This window comes from Caretta caretta, chromosome 1 (genome assembly GCF_965140235.1).
Source record: "Caretta caretta isolate rCarCar2 chromosome 1, rCarCar1.hap1, whole genome shotgun sequence".
Classification (NCBI taxonomy): Eukaryota; Metazoa; Chordata; order Testudines; family Cheloniidae; genus Caretta; species Caretta caretta.
This window is the reverse complement of record NC_134206.1, coordinates 233,476,833-233,497,256: the sequence shown is the minus strand read 5'-3', so window position 1 is coordinate 233,497,256 and position 20,424 is coordinate 233,476,833. Positions and strand designations below refer to the sequence as shown.

Below are 20,424 nucleotides of genomic sequence, written 5' to 3'. Positions count from 1 at the left end.
GACCAGAAAGGCTACCTTCCACGACAGATAGAGAAGGGAGCAAGTCACCAGTGGTTCAGATGGGGGCCCCATTAGCCTGGAGAAGACCAGGTTAAGGTCTCACGCGGGAACAGCCTGTCTAATCAGGGGATGAAGCCATTCCAGACCCTTGAGGAACTGACCAACCGTAGGGTTGGCAAAGATGTAGCATCCAGACACTCCCAGGTGGAAAGCCGAGATAGCAGCGAGGTACCTTCATGGATGACGCTGCCAGGCCTTACTGTTTCAGGTGCAGAAGGTACTCTAAGATGAGAGGCATAGGTGCCTGAAGAGGGGGTGTATGATGCTGGTCACACCAACAAGTAAATCTTTTCCACTTTGCCAGATATGTGGCTCTAGTGGAGGGCTTCCTGCTGCTGAGTAGGACCTCCCTTACCTGTTCCGAGCACAGAAGCTCCATGGAGTTTAGCCATGAAGCTTCCAGGCCATGAGGTGGAGGAACTATAGGTTGGGGTGATGAAGATGACCATGGTCCTGAGTGACCAGGTCGGGAAGGAGAGGCAACATGATCGGGGTGTCCACCCATAGTTCCAGCAGCGTGGTATACCAGTGTTGTCGAGGCCACTCTGGTGCCACCAGAATTATCTCTGCCCCATTCCTGCAGACCTTGAGGGACAAAGCATTGCCGGTTTGCCTCGAGACTGTGCCACATGTTGTCTGGGGTGGATGGTAGTTCCATCTCCTCAGTGACCTGGCTCAGGGAGTCCAACGGCACTGGATTCGATGGTCCCCCTTGCGGGGCTGAAGTCGACGGTGCCATCTCCAAAGTTTTTGGCACTGGGTGCTCTTCCATGGGATGTGCCCTATTGGCCGGCTCCGAAGGGGTGGGTCTCGGAGTCAGAGATCCACTCCTCCCCTGCTTCCGGTGCTGCTTCGGCGCCAGGGAATGGGACCGGTGCCGGGTTGATCTCGTCAGTTTCGGTGCCAGGGAGTGGTGGTGCCATGAGTCTCTTCCAGAGTCCTTCTGTGGTGCCGCTTCTACCACTGCTGCCGGGGCACTGTACATCGATGAGCTTGGTGCCACGTCTTGCTGCACTGATGTGGGTTGCAGTCTAAGTGCCACCTCCAGAAGAAGCTGCTTGAGGTGAAAGTCCCGCTCCTTTTTCGTTCTGGGGTGAAACCCTTTACAAATCCTGCACTTGTCTGCTTGCTATGCTTCCCCCACACACTTTGTTGCAAGACTTGCAGGGTTTGAACCCTTGGGATTTAGGCATACCTCAAGTCCCCAAGGTGGAATGCCGTCAGGGTGAATGGGAAACCCTCCACTCCCAATAGCTATCTGCTGTAACAACAGAAAACCACTTAAACTAAACTTAACTAGACTTGTAATAACTCTGAACTACACTAAACTGAAAGGCTAGGGAAAACGAGGAGAGCTTGCTAAGCAAGTCACCACAGTTCTAATGACTGTCACTGGTGGTAAGAAGGAACTGAGGAGGCGCTGGGTCGGCAGGGTCATATATTGAATGCCATGGAGGTGCCACTCCGGGGGGGTCCACAGCTGACCCAATGGGTGCTGCTAGGGGAAAAACTTTCAGACGACTGTGCACACCTAATTGGAATCGATCTAAGCAATCACTTGAAGAAGAATACTTAGGTTCCATAGCTGAGCTTGAACTTTTGAATCCTGACACTGAAACTAATAGCTGACTCTAAATAATCTGCAGTTCCTATGCCAGATTGGTAGATGTTTCATATTTAATGTAAAACTACCAATGGTAAATAAATGATTGCTTATCATTAATCTAATTTGTTAGCAGAGCTGAGCAATAATGGAAAAAATATTTCTTTGAATCTGAAAGTGAATTTTGATTTGAGCAAGCCTGCAACATTTTTGTGGTCTCTTTCCTGAAACATTTCAGCGGTGAAATGAATGTGACTAGCGACGATACTTTTGAAAATGAAATTTTAGATTGAATACTTCATATTAACTCAAAGGGAATTTCTAATTGCATAGCTGATTATAAAAATTACAGTTCACCCTGTGTTGATTAATTATGTTTGTTGACAATGCACAAAACAAAAAAATAAAAAAGGTAAAATTAGTCAAATAAAAGTATTCATTGTGAATTATTCACTAGTTCTAATATCAGTAATTTTAAGTAGCGTGTTTTCCTTGCTCAAAATAAAACCTTTACTAGGTTAAATCTGTTTATTTCAGTACTTGAATAGTTAAACCAGACTATCACTGAGTCACAGCTAACTTGTTAATGTTGCTTCATGAATGTAATGCATGATGTCCTCGGTAAATGTAGTCGGGTTGATTTTCTCCAATGCAATGTATTAAATTGGATTTTACATACTGTGCTAAATTACTGATTTACTCATTTGATTTCTTGCTATCTGACTGAAAGAAATAAAAGTAGAATCTAGTTTGCCATATAACAGAGTCCAAAGTCCTGTGTCTTAAATTATCTTTACTTTAGGAGAATTGGCCTTCTGAAAAAACTTTTAAAAGTTTAATAAAAACTTTAAAGTTACTTTTAACTCCATAAAATTTAATAAAGCAAAAAACACATAACACAGAAAAAAGAATACACTATAGCAATTACAGCTGGGTCACATTGCATTTATTTGTTAAGACATAAGTTAACATCATAGATTCAGTAACACAAAATATTATATATTTGCAAAAGGGCCAAGGTTGCTTTGCATTTTGTACTCCTGTAAGTTTTCAATTCTAACTAAGTTCCCACATCAGCATAAATTCACCCAACAAGGCATTACCAAATGTAGGGCCTGATAGTCCCACCCTTACTTAAGCTGAATAGTCCCTTGCGCAGTAACCTCCGCGGAACTACTCATGAAGTAAAACACTATTCAATGTGAGCAGAATGAGAGTATTGTTGGATATGCGCCCATTTCACAGTCCTGGGCACATTTTACCAATATATAATATTAAAAAGAAAACAAAACTTGTTGACATTGTCTACCTGAAGGGCCAAAAAGATTTACATTTGCTTACTTTACATAGGGTTTTGGATCAGGTTGCATATGTCTAAGTTACTCAGAATGGTTAAAAGAACTTTGAGTCAAAGCCAGAGCAAGAGAATTAAATAAAATTGGTTCAATATCAACATATTTGATGTCTAAGACTGAATTCATGAGGCTTGATTCCAGCTCATAGCCTATTAAATAGTCAATTTCCTATTTACCTAACAATTTGTTGCAAACATACAACCACTTCCTTCCACTTTTTCTTATTCTTTCTCCTCTCTACATTTGTTTTCCTACCACCATCCTCTTGCTAAACATACATAATCCACTACAGAATCAACTGTTTAAATTAGCATGCAAAGTAGATCACCATTTCATATATACAGTGTTTTTCCTATATGTATATTAATCTTATGTATATTCTTCAATTCAGATAAAAATCTCAATTTAAAAAGTCTGTCACACAAACTTGTGTAAAAGTTTATCTGCCAAAGATTATTTTAAAAACTTAATATTTTGCATTTAATCACTAAATATTTGTGTAATCAATGGTTACTGTTAATTTAAATCATGGTGACAGTTAAGGCCAGGATTTTCAAAGACCTCTTAATTCCCTTAGTGTCAAATCACACTGAAATACCCAGTTCCCACTGAATTGAACTTCCTTAGGTTAATTTAAAAATTCTAACCTCAAATACTGTGAAGGAGAGGTCCTCAGAAACATCAGTCCAGTACATGATTATGTTTGAGCTGTAGAAGTTTATACAGTAGTCTGTATCACAGTGTAAAAAAAGTCACTTTTGCAAATTAACCTAATGTACAAAACTGTTACTTTCCCATTGCCCTTGATAGTTCATGAATAACATTTGAAGACTAACAACTAAAATACAAAGTTTACTTACTTTAAGTAGGCGTTCTGTTGCTTCATTGTATTTCTGATGAAGAAGACTCTGCAATTCCAGAATTGATTCCTGGTATTGAATGATGACCTTTTCCTTTAGCTCATTTGGCGGTGTGTCCAATAACAGAAAATACAACTTCTCAATTAACTAAAAGACATTAAACTTTTCACATTAGTTTTACGATCAAATCATAGCAGTTTAATTTCCTTTTTTGGGGGTGTAGGATGGGAGAATGATTTCTTTTCTTCTGATTTCAGATATCATATATAAGGTATCCTGTTCTCTGTTAAAATATGAGCTGAACTTGCTTCTTTTGCATATATACAAATATTGGTTACAGGAATTCTCTATTATACAACTAAAAACTATGTGAAAAGAACATTATTAAGGTTTCAAAATTAGGAAATGCTTGTGCAACCTTAATTTAGCCCCTTTGTACATACATATGATGATACAGTCTTTAATTATGTCATCACACACTATTTTTTTCACAGGATCCCTCCCACATTCAGTGCAGGACTGACTTGAGCAAGAAAAATTTCAGGGCACAGAAACTCTGCTTAGGACAGAGTTATATTTCTGTTTATTTGGTCTGTTTGTTCCAGGTTTTCGTAAAAAAATATTTATTATTTTCTAAACGTGTCACAGCTATGACAGGGACAACCAGTAGGATCGAAAACAAGTGCTACACAGCTAATAAGAGGCTTCCTGTTGGCTCATAAAGCAGTGCTGTCTACAGACAACAAAGTTCCTGGTCTGAGTCTCAGCAATTCCAGACTTAATTTTATATGTGTGGATGCTGGCAGGACAACTCCACTAATTGATTAAGTCTACTGGAGTGACTAGCCATGAATTTAAGCAATATCTTTCTCTGGAAGTTCTCTAATTCTATTTTGGAGATCTATGTTTTGAACCTGAACCAAAACTCTTACACCTCAGGCCAGAGGAGACTCAAAGTAAAATGTATTTGCTTAGTGTCCTGGAAATAGAATACTGGGATATACTCCAAGTTCCCTGTTTTCACATCAGAGATCTCATCATGCCAAAAACAGATTTTTATATTAGTGATGTTGGTGCTGATTTTGTAAATTATGCTATTTTTGTAAGTGAAAGTTTTGAATGTGTGAGAGTATGATGCCATGCAACTCCAGCCATCAGAAGAACATTGACAGTTTTAAGGCTTCTTCAGATGAATTTTCCTTGTTCTTGTGGACTGAATGTGCTTTATTGATTGCCATTTGCTGATAATCAAATCTATTTTGTCACCTTAACTATAATGAGCACCTACTGATGTCCATTATAATCTGAATTCTCCCCTAATTTAAACTGTCATATCTCAAGAATGATTTATCCATTTCCCCTCTAGACTATTCAAATGAAAATTCTCCTCTCACAGAAGAACACACATGAGAAATTTCAAGCATACCGTGTTTTGACAAAGTCTGTGGTGTGGGGAGGAGGTTGGTCAAAATCAGGAATTTAATGGAAAGCTATTTTTGTAGCCTTAATTCTGGAGAAAGTTCTCTTCCGCTAATAACAATCTCAAATTTGAATTTCAAAAATTTGTTCCTAATAGGAACAAATATGTCAACAAAATTTTTAATCTACAAGATAAACCAAAATTCGAGATTTGTATAAATGCTCCAATCACAAAGTTGCTTGCAATAAGATGATGATATTTGGCACATCTAACAAACTAACACTCATCCATCCTGATGTCTACAATGCTTGCCTGAGATTAAATGTCAAATGTTTATTAGATATTGCTGTATTAGCAAAGTCATCCATTAACATTCTATTTGTTAGTGTGATGTTTACAGTAAACTAATTTAAATCTATTTTATATGATCTTTCATATTCTTCTCTCCCTATCTGTAAATTACACCCATTAATGTCAACGGAAATTACATGCACACAGGGGGAGAAGCATCTAGATCCCATTGTCTGTACTATTATGATCATCTGCGTCAATCAGTTATTCATTCTTTCTACAGAATTGTCACTACTTTGGGGAAATATTAACAAATCTATTTAACACATAACCACAGTAATTTAAGATTACCAGAAGATGTCAGTAACTGCAGTAGAGCCTGCAGACCACACTTTCTATTGCTGTATATTCAAACTTCTAGTATCAGTGCTTCAGAAACCAATCCTGAAATGCAACAGGCTAGCTAAAAGATGCATTGCTGAAGGAAGTTGGGAGTCCAGGAATCAAAACAAAAGTAAAAAAGTGGTGAGCTCAAGTCCACCCATTTCAAACTACATTCATAATACCAAAGTAGCTGAATGATCCTGCTAAAATGATCAGCAGTAAATGGTGAAATGTTAGCATTCAGAGTGTCATCATGTCTTCAGCATGAACTGGTCATTGACATAAATACAGAAGTTCTTGCTTCTTTTAGAACAATCATTTCAGGAAGTCAATCTGTATATGCAGTATGATAACACCATATCGGCTCCACTTTCTGGACAGTTTTCTTTGCTACCACAGGGCTAGAAAATTTGTAATTTTTTAAATGAAAGCTTAAACTCTCTAGAAAATGAAGGGGCCATCAGAGAACTTCTGGTATGGCATATAGTCCTATACTAGCTCAATCTGACCACACTAAGGTCTGGTATACCCGGGGGGGCAGGAAGGGGGGGAAATTGATCTCTAAGTTACGCAACTTCAGCTACATGAATAACGTAACTGAAGTTGACGTACTTAGATCTACTCACCGCGGTGTCTTCACTGTGGTGAGTCAACTGCTGACACTCCCCCGTCAGCTCCGCCGGCGCCTCTCACTCCAGTGGAGTGCCGGAGTCGACGGGAGAGCGCTTGGCAGTTGATTTATTGCATCTAGACTAAAGTCAAATACTGTGAGTGGATATAATGAAGGTCTAGATGATCACATGCTTCTGAGTGTAAGCAGTTTGTTCCAAAGGTTAAGAAGGAATTTGAATTGCTAATACCATGTAAAACAATAGTAGATTGACTAGATGAATGGTAAGAACGGAGGCTCCTTTCCATTGAAGCTTCTACATACGGCATGAGCAGCAACGTTCAGATGTGGAGCTTGATGAAACTTTCGTCAATTTGGCAGGGTGTATGGATCCAGAATTTTTATTGCATCCATCTCTACAAGCATTATATATATGAACTCCTGAAAGGCAGGATGCTAGAGTTTTTGAACCAATGGTCTTATGTTCCTTGTTTCCTAATAAAAATGTATAATGAAGGAAAGTAAAGACAGCATATCAGAGGAAGACCAACACACAAAAATTGCTGATGATTTGGGTGATGACCAATTACAGTCAAACAACCAAACAAAGGGGCATACACTATCATTTTGCGGTTTGTAAGCTATTGGTAACCAAGAACCTTAAAAAGAACGAGGAGTACTTGTGGCACCTTAGAGACTAACAAATTTATTTGGGCATAAATAAATAAATAACAAATAAATTTGTTAGTCTCTAAGGTGCCACAAGTACTCCTCGTTCTTTTTCCTGATACAGACTAACACGGCTCCCACTATGAAACCAGAAACCTTAAGAATATCATTATAACACTTACATTTAGCACTTGGTTTCCTTTCTCGATCACAAACTCAATATCCTCATTTTTATTTTCTTGCCACAAGCTCATGAAAGTATTAATTTCTTGGGGCACAGTTGGGTCAGGACTCCCATCACATTGCATGTAATGCTCCCACTAAAGAGATTTTTTTAAAAGAAAAAAGAAAAGTAAATCCAAAAGTTTTAGGTACAAACACCTCAAAACTTCATAATTACAATACAAGAGTAAGAGGATTTTGAGAGAGACGTGTGTGGTCTAGTGATAAACACACAACTAAGGAGATGTCTATACTTGTAGCTGAAAGAGGGATACTTGTGCTCGTTCTCATAGAGCTAGTGCACAAAAGTTGTACCATAGTTGCAGTAGCAGCAGGAGAAGCTAGTCATCCTGAATACAAACCCATTCTGACCACATGGTTACATACTTGGGCAGCTAGCCCAATATTCTGGCCATGATACTGCAGCTACACTACTATTTTCAGCACACTAGCTCAACAGCAGGTAGTGCAAGTATGTCTCCTTGAGCTAGCAATGACATCTCCAATCCCAAGTGTAGATAGAGCCTGAGTCCTAAACCCGGTTTCATCCGTCACTCGTTGTGTGACCTTCAGTCTTGGTTCACTCTGTGACCTCAACATCTCTATCTCAGTTTCCGCATCTGTAAAATAAGGACCATAATAAACCTGTCTCATTATCCAATTAATCATCACAACACACAATATTTGTTAAGTACCTTAAGGACTTAAAATGGAGTTTTTAAAAGCACTAAGCATTGGCACAGCTGTACTCCCACAAAAGTCAATGGTCAAATTCCCGCTGACTTTAGAGGGAACAAATATGAGCCAATCCTGAGCACTTTTGAAAATCCCATCTGTAAATTTAGTAAGTGTTAAATATTAACAACAGCATCGAATCACAAAATAATTCCATTATTTTTAAAATTTTGAATAAATGTGATCGATCATAAAGTATGAGGATTGAGAACACTAAATGGAGCCAGGTATTATAGAGGAGCCAGCTCTGGCTCCGTAGAATGCTTGAGCTAAATTTTGCTCTTAAAGCAGGGATTCAAACTTTTTATTATGTATAACAAAGAGAGCATATCCTCTCCAAAATTAAAACACTTTTTCTTTGAGTATTGAATGAATTTTCTGAAAATTTACAAGTAAATCCATTAATTTGTTTACAAGTTAAAATTAATTAAAAATGGGATCTTTCAGAAATTTAGCATTTAGCATTTGATTTTTCTTTGGTCTGAATATTCTTCATAACAGAATAAAGCAAATTCTTCACACTTCCTATAAAGTTAAAAACTAACTGAAACTGTGGGCATACGTGACATTTGAATGATTTTTTAAAGATTAATGGTCACATTTTATCACCATTTTTCATAACTGAAAGTTACTCCTTCAGCACAGGCTGAAGAATAATCTTAGGAGAATTCCACAAAGAATTGCCCTCCTTCATAATGATTGGTAACATCTATTGTTCTTAGAGGTACTAAAGCAACAGGTTGCCTTCAGTAAAAAAGCCATTTTGTTAAAGAAAAAACAACCACCCCAAAGATGGCAAGACCCAAAATTGCACAGTTAGCGCACACAACAACCTTAACTCTATCCTATAGTTCCGGCAGAAAGGGATGGGAAGGGGAAGGAAAAAATCTAATGCATCTTTAAAATTCAGTTTAACCTAATCTGGAAACATAAATATGCAAACAACGTGACAATAATCATCTGGGCATTGCATGATGTCCTATATGATGGAACTGTTTGGATTCTTTAACTTTGTATTTCCACCCCTTAACACATTAGACTTAAACTGAAACATTAACTCTGAATTTCCAGGTTATAGAATGCTTATCTGAGGGATATTTGTAACATCTTTGTAATGTAATTTACCCTAAATTACTGATATATACTCTCAGCCTAAACTGCATTTTAATGTAGTTTTTATCTGGCAGTAGTACATAACTCAGGTGTTATGCTGTTTCCTGCCTATAATTATGCCAATATACCTCAAAATCCTGACTTCCGTCATCCCTGTCTCACCTGAGCAGATATTACCCACTGTCCAAACTCCTTAGAAGTTTTTTGATTAATGTAGTGTTTTTCATTTAAAACTAGAATGAACAAAGCACTAGAAAATACAGGAATGATCTTGTAATAGAAGAGAGAAGCACAAGATTATTTAAAAGTCTCTTCTTTGTCAAACCTCTAGAATACTATGTGGATATTTTGGAAAGCAAGTTTACCTTAGCATGTGCTCTATAATCTGCTTTCCATTGCCTTGCACTTAAAAAGTTCTCTTCTAATGAATGGAGTTCTGCAAGTTCAGTCCCTCTCCGCTCTTGATCCTGTTAGTATATGATCAGGTACATGAATTTACTATTCAGTTTAATTTTAGTTTTTATAAATTATTTTATAGTAAAGAAAACTCAATTTTATTTAGGTATTTTGATGGACAGAGTATTAATATTAAAAATAATCCAAATATTGATAATATCTTGAATTTTTATGGCACATTACATCCAGGAGATTGCAGTTAATTAGCAATGTTTTATCATAGAGAATCTCTGTGTGCTGGTGATGTGATAAATTGCTGAGCCACATAATAAATGACTCCAGTCCTTGAGCACCGCCCCGTCTGCTTTCCCTGCACAGGCTCTGTCTGTCGGCACAGGCTCCGCTGAAGGGGCTCTGTCTGGCAAGGGGTCCGTACTCCTGGGGTGTAGCCTCCCCACTCACAGAGTCTCTGCCAACATTCCCAGTTGCAAGAAATACCCCTGGTGAATGTAGGTGAGTACTGATTATTATTATTAATAATAATATCAGGAGGAAGGGTGGAGCGGGGTGCTAAGAAAACAGACCCTTATTTTTTAAATACAATGTTGGCAACCCTAGTAGAAGAGTGTGTGGCGCATCCAACAGCTTTAAAGAGATCTGTGATTATCACTGGATCCAAGAGCACCCCTCCACTCCTGCTTTCCAATGGAACACACTTCAGTTGCCTTTGGTAGGTTCCAAGATATCAAACCTTAAAACTGTGACATTTTAGTGTATGGAAATCTGTTGGGGGCAATTTTTAGAAGTTTTTAAAATGTATTGGTTCATGGCTTTTTTTTTCCTCAGAGCTCTAGCTAACTGGGTTCACAACAATGAAGGCAATCCAGCTTTACAGATGATGGGGTATGAAAAAAAAAGACCAATTAAAAAATGTTAAACTTGCTAAAACATTTCTAAAAAAAATTCTGATAAATGTGCTATACACAGAATACATAGTAGTGTGTTTTTATTGGCACCAGTTTGGGTTGGCTTACATAATTCACCTACAGTTTCACAATTCAGAGCAAGTCATCCCAAATTCCTGCCAGTAAAACTTTACACTACAATATCACATACATGCATATATATCAATACAACAATTTTACACCTGCACTAAAATGCAGCCATTTCTAGAATGAAATACCACAATTCGTAACAGCCCAAAACAATACTACGCTCCTAAACTGTATGAAAATGAATATGTCTAGTAGAATACACATGTGGAATTGTAGAAAAACAAGAACTGTTTACTCAGATTGGAATTTGGACAGGAGCAGAGGTTACATCTCTACTCATGCAAAGAGTACCATGAGGATTTTAATTATCAGAAGTAAGCAAGACCAAGCTTTTACATCTTCTTTTACCACATAAGCACTTCTTTGTACCACACTGTGTGACTACTAGCTTAGAGGACACTGTGGCACATACCAAGTCTTTAGCATCGTTTTCTTAAGCACCTTTGGCTTTCCTTGGAAGTCACTCATTTAGCTACTGATCCAGTTCATTGCCCTACTGTACTAAACTTGTGGCTCTTACATTTTGCAGTGGTATGGCTAGAGTTTTCATTATTAGTTTTGATCCAAGAATACTGGAAGGCCCCCCCTACTCCCTCCTCTACTCTGAGGAAATGGAGAGAAATTCCCACATTTTCATAACAAATCAACAATGTTTTAGCATAAAGTTTAGAAACTGACTATTGCAGTTTGCTACAGCTGTTTATTATGATGGCTGCGAACTAACTTTTGCTTCAAGCCTTTCCCTCTCCTCTTGCACAATTCTCTCCTTTTCGAGTCTTTCTGCTTCTTCTTGTTCAGCTCGTAAACGGGCTTCCTCTGAAGAATGAGAAATCTATTATCAGCAATACAAATACATCCTGATTAATAAAAACAGATACATTATTTTAAAAACTAGCTAGCAGATCAAAATTTTTATTTCAAAATAACTATAATAACTTGTGATAGTAAGAGTTCAATCTACATTGTCCATTATGGGTTCGATCCATAACATTTGGAAGTAGTGCCAGATAAACTAAATCCACAGCCCTACGCACACAGATCTCCCCATGGTCTTACCCACCCTTGGAGTTGTGGGGGCAGATGTGCCACTCCTACAATTCCAGAGAAGCAGAGACAGAGTCCTTTTCCCCCTCAGGAACAGCAGAGGAAGTAGCAGGAGTCCTCCCTTTCCCCACCTACACATTAAGAGGCAGAGGTGGCAGCCAGAGGCCCCCCAATACTCATTACAGTAGCTATAATATATCTGATTTGGTGGTCTGGTCCTGCTTTGCTCATCTCCTCTTGCCATATACATCATTCTCTGCTAAGGCAATGTTGACAGATTCCCCAAGCTCTTGGAGTTAGTAACCCAATGAAATGCATGGGATACTTCGCATGCCTCAAAGTTATTGTATCAAGGGCTCTGTAGGTTCAGACAGGTGTCATTACATAAGCTAAACTAGAATCACATTTCAATATTTTCTTCTCAGCCATAAGGGCAAAAAATAGTTTTTTTTAATGATAGCTGAGATTCTGATTACATGACTACAGGAGATGCAGCCCTAGGCACAGGCCTATACCGCCTATGCTTTAATTCATCCCTCTTTGAAAGACTGTCCTAACATTAATATGGAGTGTCTGTTGCTGTCCAAATGCACTGATCAGTACTCTGTTAAGCTCAAAGTCAGCGTACTCTATTGATCTACTTTGAGCAAAGTTTTAGTCATTGAACTTCTCATTCCTTCTGATTACTAAATGTGGAGAAGAGGAAATATCTGTTCCCATACCTCTCTACCCACTTGTTCTTGATTTGGCTGGGAGTACCAGAAGGGGAGATAAAGAAAAATTGTAATTCTCTCCCCCACCCTCATACACTTTCCAAACATTTGTGGGGGACCAGGGAGAGGAATAACTAGTGGAAAGAGTATGTAGAAAAGGAGGTTGAACATTGTGAGGGGGATATGTGGGGTCTCAAAAAATATCCTTGTTTATGGCCTTCCAAAACATCAAAGCCAGCCTTAAGACCAGAGAAATACAAGTAAATCATCCTACTGAGATTAAACAGAATTTAGATAACATTAATGATTATAATTTGCACTCTGCCTATTTAATTAGTGATTTGGTGTAATCACATTTCCTATAAGTGAAATGCACTGTACCTTCCTCTATTAATCTTCTATCTTCTTCTTCTTTCTGTAATCTCAGTCGTTCAGCTTTGCTAAGTTTCTTTTGACCTCCACTTCCACCAGACTTAACATGGGCAATAAATTAAAGGAGACTAAATGTCAACATTTATTTTACACATTTTATTTCTCTAATGTAGCATTTCAAAGTATATTGTCAGTCTTTTACGTAGCAACATCTGTGTTCAAAAGATAACAAAAGAACAGGATATTATGTCAGTAAAGGAAACAAATTTTTCTTGTAACCCACAAAAATAGCTGAATGTTTAAACCAGCCCTATCCTCAGGGCAATGTGGTTAGCAAGACTAATGAAGTGAGTGCATTTAAAAGTTGGATTTTTGTTTTAAACTAAAATATCACTCATATGACAGAACAAAAGATTTTTTCACTTTTGAAAGCAAGCAGAAAGAATGTTGATTTAAAGAATACACAGACAAGACAAAGTCACAGGAACAGCCCTTTAACATAACAGCACTATTTAGAGATGATTAAAGCAGGGAATTTATATATTTGTTAAAAGAACAAGGGGTTAGCCCATGAAAGCTTATGACCAAATACATTTGTTAGTCTCTAAGGTGCCACAAGTACTCCTGGGTTTTTTTTGCTGATACAGACTAACATGGCTACTACTTTGAAACCTATATATTTGTTGTAACTTTCACCAGTTTCCCCACTGACATAAGAATATTCATATAAGTAAGAAAAGTAAAGCTACACATATTGGGCCAAATTCTCCTTAATCAACTTGAACCAACATAACATGGGAAAATTTGACCCATTATATACACTATATTAGAAAAAAAATCTATGTATCATAATAATTAATTGGGAAGTTAACTACATATTAAGGACCAGCTGCTACTGGTGACTCAACTTATAAGATCTCTGCAACATATATTTGTGTTAAGAGCTTGAGAGCAGCCTGAAGACTTAATTGAGAATCCACTGGTATTCTCCTGCCCTCCAAAAAATAGGTTCCCCAGAGCCCTGTTTTCCTTTTTTTTTTTTTCTGCCAGAGTCCACAAAGGGGATCATTTAACCCATACTGTGAGGAATAAGCAAAAATCACCACACAATACCATCTCAAATAAATAGATTTAAAAGGAAAAATATTAAACTATTAATGTATTAACTAAAATAGCCTGTGCTCTTGATCCTCCTCATATGTATAGTTACTAGATCAAATTCTATCCTTTAGAGTAGAATATGTAGAATAGAATTCTAGATAGCATTTGATCTAGTAACTATACATATGAGGAGGATCAAGAGCACAGGCTATTTTGGTTAATCCATTAGTTAATGTATTAGTTAATTAAATAATAAATAAATGAGTCAATACATTAGTTAATGTATTAGTTAATTAATAATTTAGTTAATACATCAGTTTTTACTCAATGTTTATTCAGACAAGGTTCTCATTGACTGCAATCATATGACAGCCCTATGCACAACTTGGTTCTGTATAAATTTTTCATACATGTATCCAAAAATGTTTTACAGAATCCAAATAATAATTAGAAAGTTAACAGATAAATAATAGTAGAGGAGGGAGAGATTACAAGGGAGAAGAGAGATGTTCATAAAAGATTATAATTTATTATTTATATTGTATAAACAAGCTACAAACAGAGTCCTCACTCAGGATCAAGGCCATGCTGTGCTAGGTGCTGAACACACATACATGAAGATGTGTGATATATGAACATAGATAGAGCTGATGAGTTAGCAGTATAAAGGGAGGCTGATTTAGATGGCAAAAGTTGAAAAGAAGAAGGTGGTTCTTGATGTAGTAATGGCCAGAACATGATAGAATAGAGAGGGCTAGTATTAGACCAAGAGAAGAGATGAAGAGAATGAGAATGAGCCATGAGATTAAAAAAAATATCCAAGGATGATAATATTGTACTGAATTGCACAATCAGCACAGAGCCAGCAGAGTTGTTTGTTGTGACATGTACATTCTTCTTTGTGTGTGTTAGAAGATAAGCAGTGGTATTCCACAAATGCTGTAATCAGCAGTACTGGGACTTGGAGAAACCAAAGAGAAGAGAGTTACAGTAGTCAAAGAAAAAGATGATATTATTATGGACAAGGATTTTAGCAGAGGTAGAATAAGGCAGTATTGTGCCGACAGTGATGGATTTGCAGATGCAGAAGATATGGGAGAAGAGTTCAGAATTAAGCTTGAATCCAAAGTTACGGACAACAGACAAAAAGAAACATCCAAGTCAAGGAAGGTGTCTGAGCTGCATTTGAAGATGTACTTCCTGATTGACCAAAAGATGCATCTTTGTCTTTGAGACACTTAGCTAAAGCCAGATGAGATGAAACCATATGTTCATTTGTTTGAAACAGAGGAGACATGTTGACATGCAGAGTTGAATATCACCACCATAAAAGTGAGAGCTAGGATGTAAAGGCAGAGACAGAGAACCTGTTCTCCACTATCTTGCCACTTGCACCTATACAGACTGAGTGGGAAGTGCATGTAACATCAGTCCAGAACACTATCAGTCCAGAACAGTCAAATTTTAAAGCTATTTTGAAAGATGTAAATGACTCCACGAAATGCAAGGCAATAAAGAATCAGGTGCACGAGAACCAAAAGGAAGGTGGGGAGAGAGAGGCAGAAGGCCAAACTCTTGTAAATAAATAGTGTGATATAATGCAAGGCTTCTCATTACATACTTTTGTCCCATTTTGGTAGTAGTGATATTTCTGGTAAATATTATCTTAGACAAACCATTTTTATGAAGAGTTTCCAGATTATCCAGGCGGACCCTTTTCATTCAATAGTAAAAGATGTGTTTTGAATTGTGTTATTTCCAAGGTAATTAGTGTATTGTCAGCTAACAGAAATATCAGGGAAGCTATTCTGTTCTGTATTGCCAGCCAAAATGACAAAATGTTTTGAACCTTGTATGGCAAAAAAACAAATGAAAACTTAAATCAAATGTATAAACTGAAACTTAGTTACAAGACTTGTTATGAAACTTGAACAAAACATTAGGCCAAATTTACTGCTGCAAAAAGAGACAGTAACTCTACTGATAACAATGTAGTTATGACTAGGGCTCCATGTCTGCCACGGAGGTTGCGGAAGTCATGGATTCCGTGACTTTCCGCAACCTCTGTGACTTCTGCAGCAGCCAGTGTGGCTGACCCCAGGACTGCCCAAGCAGCTGGCTTCAGAGCCAGGGCTCCAGTTACCCGGGGAACAGCCACACCAGCCACTGCTGGAGCGGCCCCGGGGACAGTCACACCAGCTGCTGCTCTGGCGGCCCCCAGTAGCAGTCCCTGGGCGGCCAGCTGGAGCATCCTCGGTCTGTGGCCCCCCGGCAGCATTAACCAGCCGGCCGGAGCAGCCGTAGTCTGCGGCCCTCTGGGCAGTGGTGCCGCTGGCCCTGAGCGCACCCACCCCAGCAGTGGGCCCCCACAGATGTCCCCTTCCCAGCAGTGTGCCCCCCAACACGCCACAGCCCTCCCCCTAAGATTTAATCACAGGTATTTTTAGTATAAGTCATGGACAGGTCACAGGCTGTGCATTTTTGTTTATTGCCCGTGACCTGTCCATGACTTTTACCAAAAATACCCATGACTAAACTGTAGCCTTAGTTACGACCTACTAAGGCAAGAGTGCATCCCATCAGGTGTTACTCAAGCATTCATCTGCAAAGTTCTGCCACAATGAGATCTTTAGATACAGATATGAAAGGTATGCTCATGAGTTTGACTGCAGGATGAGGGCCTTAGGATATTAAAGCTGAAATAATTTTATATATCTAACTTACTTTTTACCGTATGTCATTTGTTGACTTTTCTCTCTATCTCTCAGCATGGAAGATGAAAACAGACTAGTCAGTTTCACTTGTTTACAATCATATTCTAATCAATTTTCTTTTCAGATTCTCATGCTTTAGTCCAGTGTTGCAATGTGTGACCTACCAAATGCTACAGGAGAACATGTTTGTATTTTGTAAATTTTAAAAAATATACAGGAATTTTTAAAAATGGAAATTTTTGTCTCAGGTTTTGTAAAGGCTTGTTTTTACAAAATCTAACTTTTGCACCAAATTTGACCAGACAGTATGTTTTAACCTCCTCCTCCCTCCACCCACTCGCCCCCGCCCCCTGCCAAAACCTGCAAAACCATTATACTATTTTGCAGACTAACTCCAGAAGGGACTGTGAGTCATCTAGTCTGACCTTCTGCATAGGAGCCCAGTACTGGGTCTGGTACTAGACAATATTTTCATTAATGATTTGGATAATGGAGTGGAGAGAGTATGCATATGAAATCTGCAGATGACACCAAGTTTGGAGTCATTGCAAGCACTTCAGAAGACAGGATTAGAAAACAAAAATGACCTTGATAAAATTAGAGATTAAAAGCGACAAGGTGAAATTCAATAAAGACAAGTGCAAAGTCCTTCTTTGAGGAAGGAAAAATCAAATGCATAACTACAAAAGAGAGTTGTTGGCTAGTACTGCTGAAAAGGATCTGGGGGTTATAGAGGATCACAAACTGAATATGAGTCAACAATGTGGTGCAGGTGCAAAAAAAAAAAATGCTAATATTTTGAGGTGTATTAACAGAAGTGTTGTTATATGTCAGACAAGGGAGGTAACTGTTCCTCTCTACTCAGCTCTGGTGAGACCTTAGCTGGAGTACTGTGTCCAGTTTTGGGCACTACACTGTAAGAAAGATGAGAAAAACTGGAGAGAGTCCAGAGGAGAGCTACAAAAATGATAAAAGGTTTAAAAATCCTGACTTCAAAGGAAAGGTTAAAAAACCTGTGCATGTTTAGTCTTGAGAAAAGAAAGACGGGGCGGGGGGGGGGACGACGACGACGACTGATAACAGTCTTCAAACATGCTGTGGGGTGATAAAGAGGATGGTGCTCAATTGTTCTCCATGTCCAATGTACGTAGGACAAGTAGTAATGGCCTTAAACTGCAGTGAAGGAGATTTAAGTTAGATATTAGGAAAAACTTTTTAATTATAAGGGTAGTTAAGCTCTCAAATAGGCTTCTCAGGGAGGCTCTGGAATCCCCAGCACTGGAGGTTAAGAACAAGTTGGAGAAACACTTGTTTAGATTTAACTGGTCTTGCCTCAGTGCAGGGGCCTAGACTTGATGGCCTCTCAAGATCTACATTTCTATGATTCTATAACACAAGCCATAGAATTTCACCCTGTAATTTCCTAAGTGAGGAGAATGTTATTTCCAGCTATGTAAATGAACACCACTGAGTACAACCAACTGTGTCTGAGCTAGATTGTATCTTTGCTGTTATATCTACAAATCTACCTACCTACCTTTGTTTTCTTTTTTGGACCCTAAAAGTTCAGAGAAAAAGAAGAGAGAAAGAGTCAGAGATTACAGTACCTAAACAAACTATAAGGAATAATTAATTTACTTAGTAGTTGCACTTCTTAAAATCAGATAGGTAAGTATATTTCATTTCAAAGTTTAGCCATTGATAACAGATAATATGAACAAACTGTAATATGGGGGGAGGGGAATAACCAATGAGCTTTAATAACGGGGAAAGGGAGAACCACCAGTATTACACAATTTCATTGTTTTTAGTGGTATTAACAGACCATCGCCACATTTCATAGCAATATCCCACAGTTAAGGTTGTGGCAGCACATCCATTCTAATTTCTCCATTAAAAGTCAATGCATGTCAGAGACTTGTATGTTTTAGATAAAAATGTCTGAACTCCTTGCTTCCTGGTTTCGCTGGTTTGTAGTACATATAATCTTACAATTATTATCAATTACTATACAGAAGTGGGTATCATTGATCCTTTTTTATACATGGAGAAACTGAAGTATAAAAAGAACAGAAGTACTTGTGGCAACTTAGAGACTAACAAATTTATTTGAGCATAAGCTTTCGTGAGCTATAGCCCACTTCATTAGATACATAGAATGGAACATATAGTAAGTAAGAAGATATATATACATACAGAGAACATGAAAAGGTGGAAGTTGCCATACCAACTCTAAGAGGCTAATTAATTAAGATGAGCTATTATCAGCAGGAGAAAAAAAAAAACTTTTGTAGTGATAATCAAGATGGCCCATTTCAGACAGTTGACAAGAAGGTGTGAGGATACTGAACATGGGGAAATAGATTCAATCTGTGTAATGACCCAGCCACTCCCAGTCTCTATTCAAGCTCAAGTTAATGGTATCTAGTTTGCAATTAATTCTAGTTCAGCAGTTTCTTGTTGGAGTCTGTTCTTGAAGCTTTTCTGTTGCAAAATTGCCACCTTTAAGTCTGTTACTGAGTGACCAGAGAGGTTGAAGCGTTCTCCTACTGGTTTTTGAATGTTATGATGCCTGATGTCAGATTTGTGTCGATTTATTCTTTTGCGTAGAGACTGTCCGGTTTGGCCAATGTACATGGCAGAGGGGCATTGCTGGCACATGATGGTATATATCACATTGGTAGATGTGCAGGTGAATGAGCCCCTGATGGCGTGGCTGATGTGATTAGGTCTATGATGGTGTCACTTGGATAGATATGTGGACAGAGTTGGCATTGGGCTTTGTTGCAAGGATAGGTTCCTGGGTTAGTGTTTTTGTTGTGTGGTGTGTGGTTGCTGGTGAGTATTTGCTTCAGGTTGGGGGGCTGTCTGTAAGCGAGGACTGGCCTGTCTCCCAAGATCTGTGAGAGTGATGGGTCATCCTTCAGGATAGGTTGTAGATCCTTGATGATGCTTTGGAGAGGTTTTAGTTGGGGGCTGAAGGTGACAGCTAGTGGAGTTCTGTTATTTTCTTTGTTGGGCCTGTCCTGTAGTTAAAAACAAATTGACAGAGCCAGAAGAGTACCCAGAAGTCACCTACTACAGGACAGGCCCAACAAAGAAAATAACGGAACGCCACTAGCCATCACCTTCAGCCCCCAACTAAAACCTCTCCAAAACATCATCAAAGATCTACAAGCTATCCTGAAAGACGATCCCTCACTCTCACGGATCTTGGGAGACAGGCCAGTCCTCACTTACAGACAGCCCCCCAACCTGAAGCAAATACTCACCAGCAACCACACACCACACAACAAAAACACTAACCCAGGAACCTATCCTTGCAACAAAGCCCAATGCCAACTCTGTCCACATATCTATCCAAGTGACACCATCATAGACCTAATCACATCAGCCACGCCATCAGGGGCTCATTCACCTGCACATCTACCAATGTGATATATGCCATCATGTGCCAGCAATGCCCCTCTGCCATGTACATTGGCCAAACCGGACAGTCTCTACGCAAAAGAATAAATCGACACAAATCTGACATCAGGCATCATAACATTCAAAAACCAGCAGGAGAACGCTTCAACCTCTCTGGTCACTCAGTAACAGACTTAAAGGTGGCAATTTTGCAACAGAAAAGCTTCAAGAACAGACTCCAACAAGAAACTGCTGAACTAGAATTAATTGCAAACTAGATACCATTAACTTGAGCTTGA

At 38.6% G+C, this 20,424-nt stretch overlaps 1 protein-coding gene across 10 annotated transcripts in view; it reads right to left on the bottom strand.

Moving 5' to 3' along the window:
• Positions 1 to 20,424, bottom strand: part of DNAI7 (dynein axonemal intermediate chain 7) — a 42,347-nt gene that overhangs the window by 19,687 nt on the left and 2,236 nt on the right. For 3 of the 10 annotated variants that reach the window (XM_048826207.2, XM_048826216.2, XM_048826236.2), the window contains exons 2-7: positions 12,912 to 13,002; positions 11,498 to 11,605; positions 9,688 to 9,789; positions 8,042 to 8,094; positions 7,435 to 7,572; positions 3,879 to 4,025 (exon numbers count right to left, since the gene is read on the bottom strand). In XM_048826207.2, coding sequence (XP_048682164.1) covers positions 3,879 to 4,025; positions 7,435 to 7,572; positions 8,042 to 8,074 — 318 coding nt within the window. In that variant the 5' untranslated portion in view covers positions 8,075 to 8,094; positions 9,688 to 9,789; positions 11,498 to 11,605; positions 12,912 to 13,002. Of the gene's footprint in view, positions 1 to 3,878; positions 4,026 to 7,434; positions 7,573 to 8,041; positions 8,095 to 9,687; positions 9,790 to 11,497; positions 11,606 to 12,911; positions 13,003 to 18,250; positions 18,276 to 20,424 lie in introns of those variants that run through there. The other 7 variants (XM_048826157.1, XM_048826182.1, XM_048826190.1 and 4 more) reach the window with 5 other exon arrangements.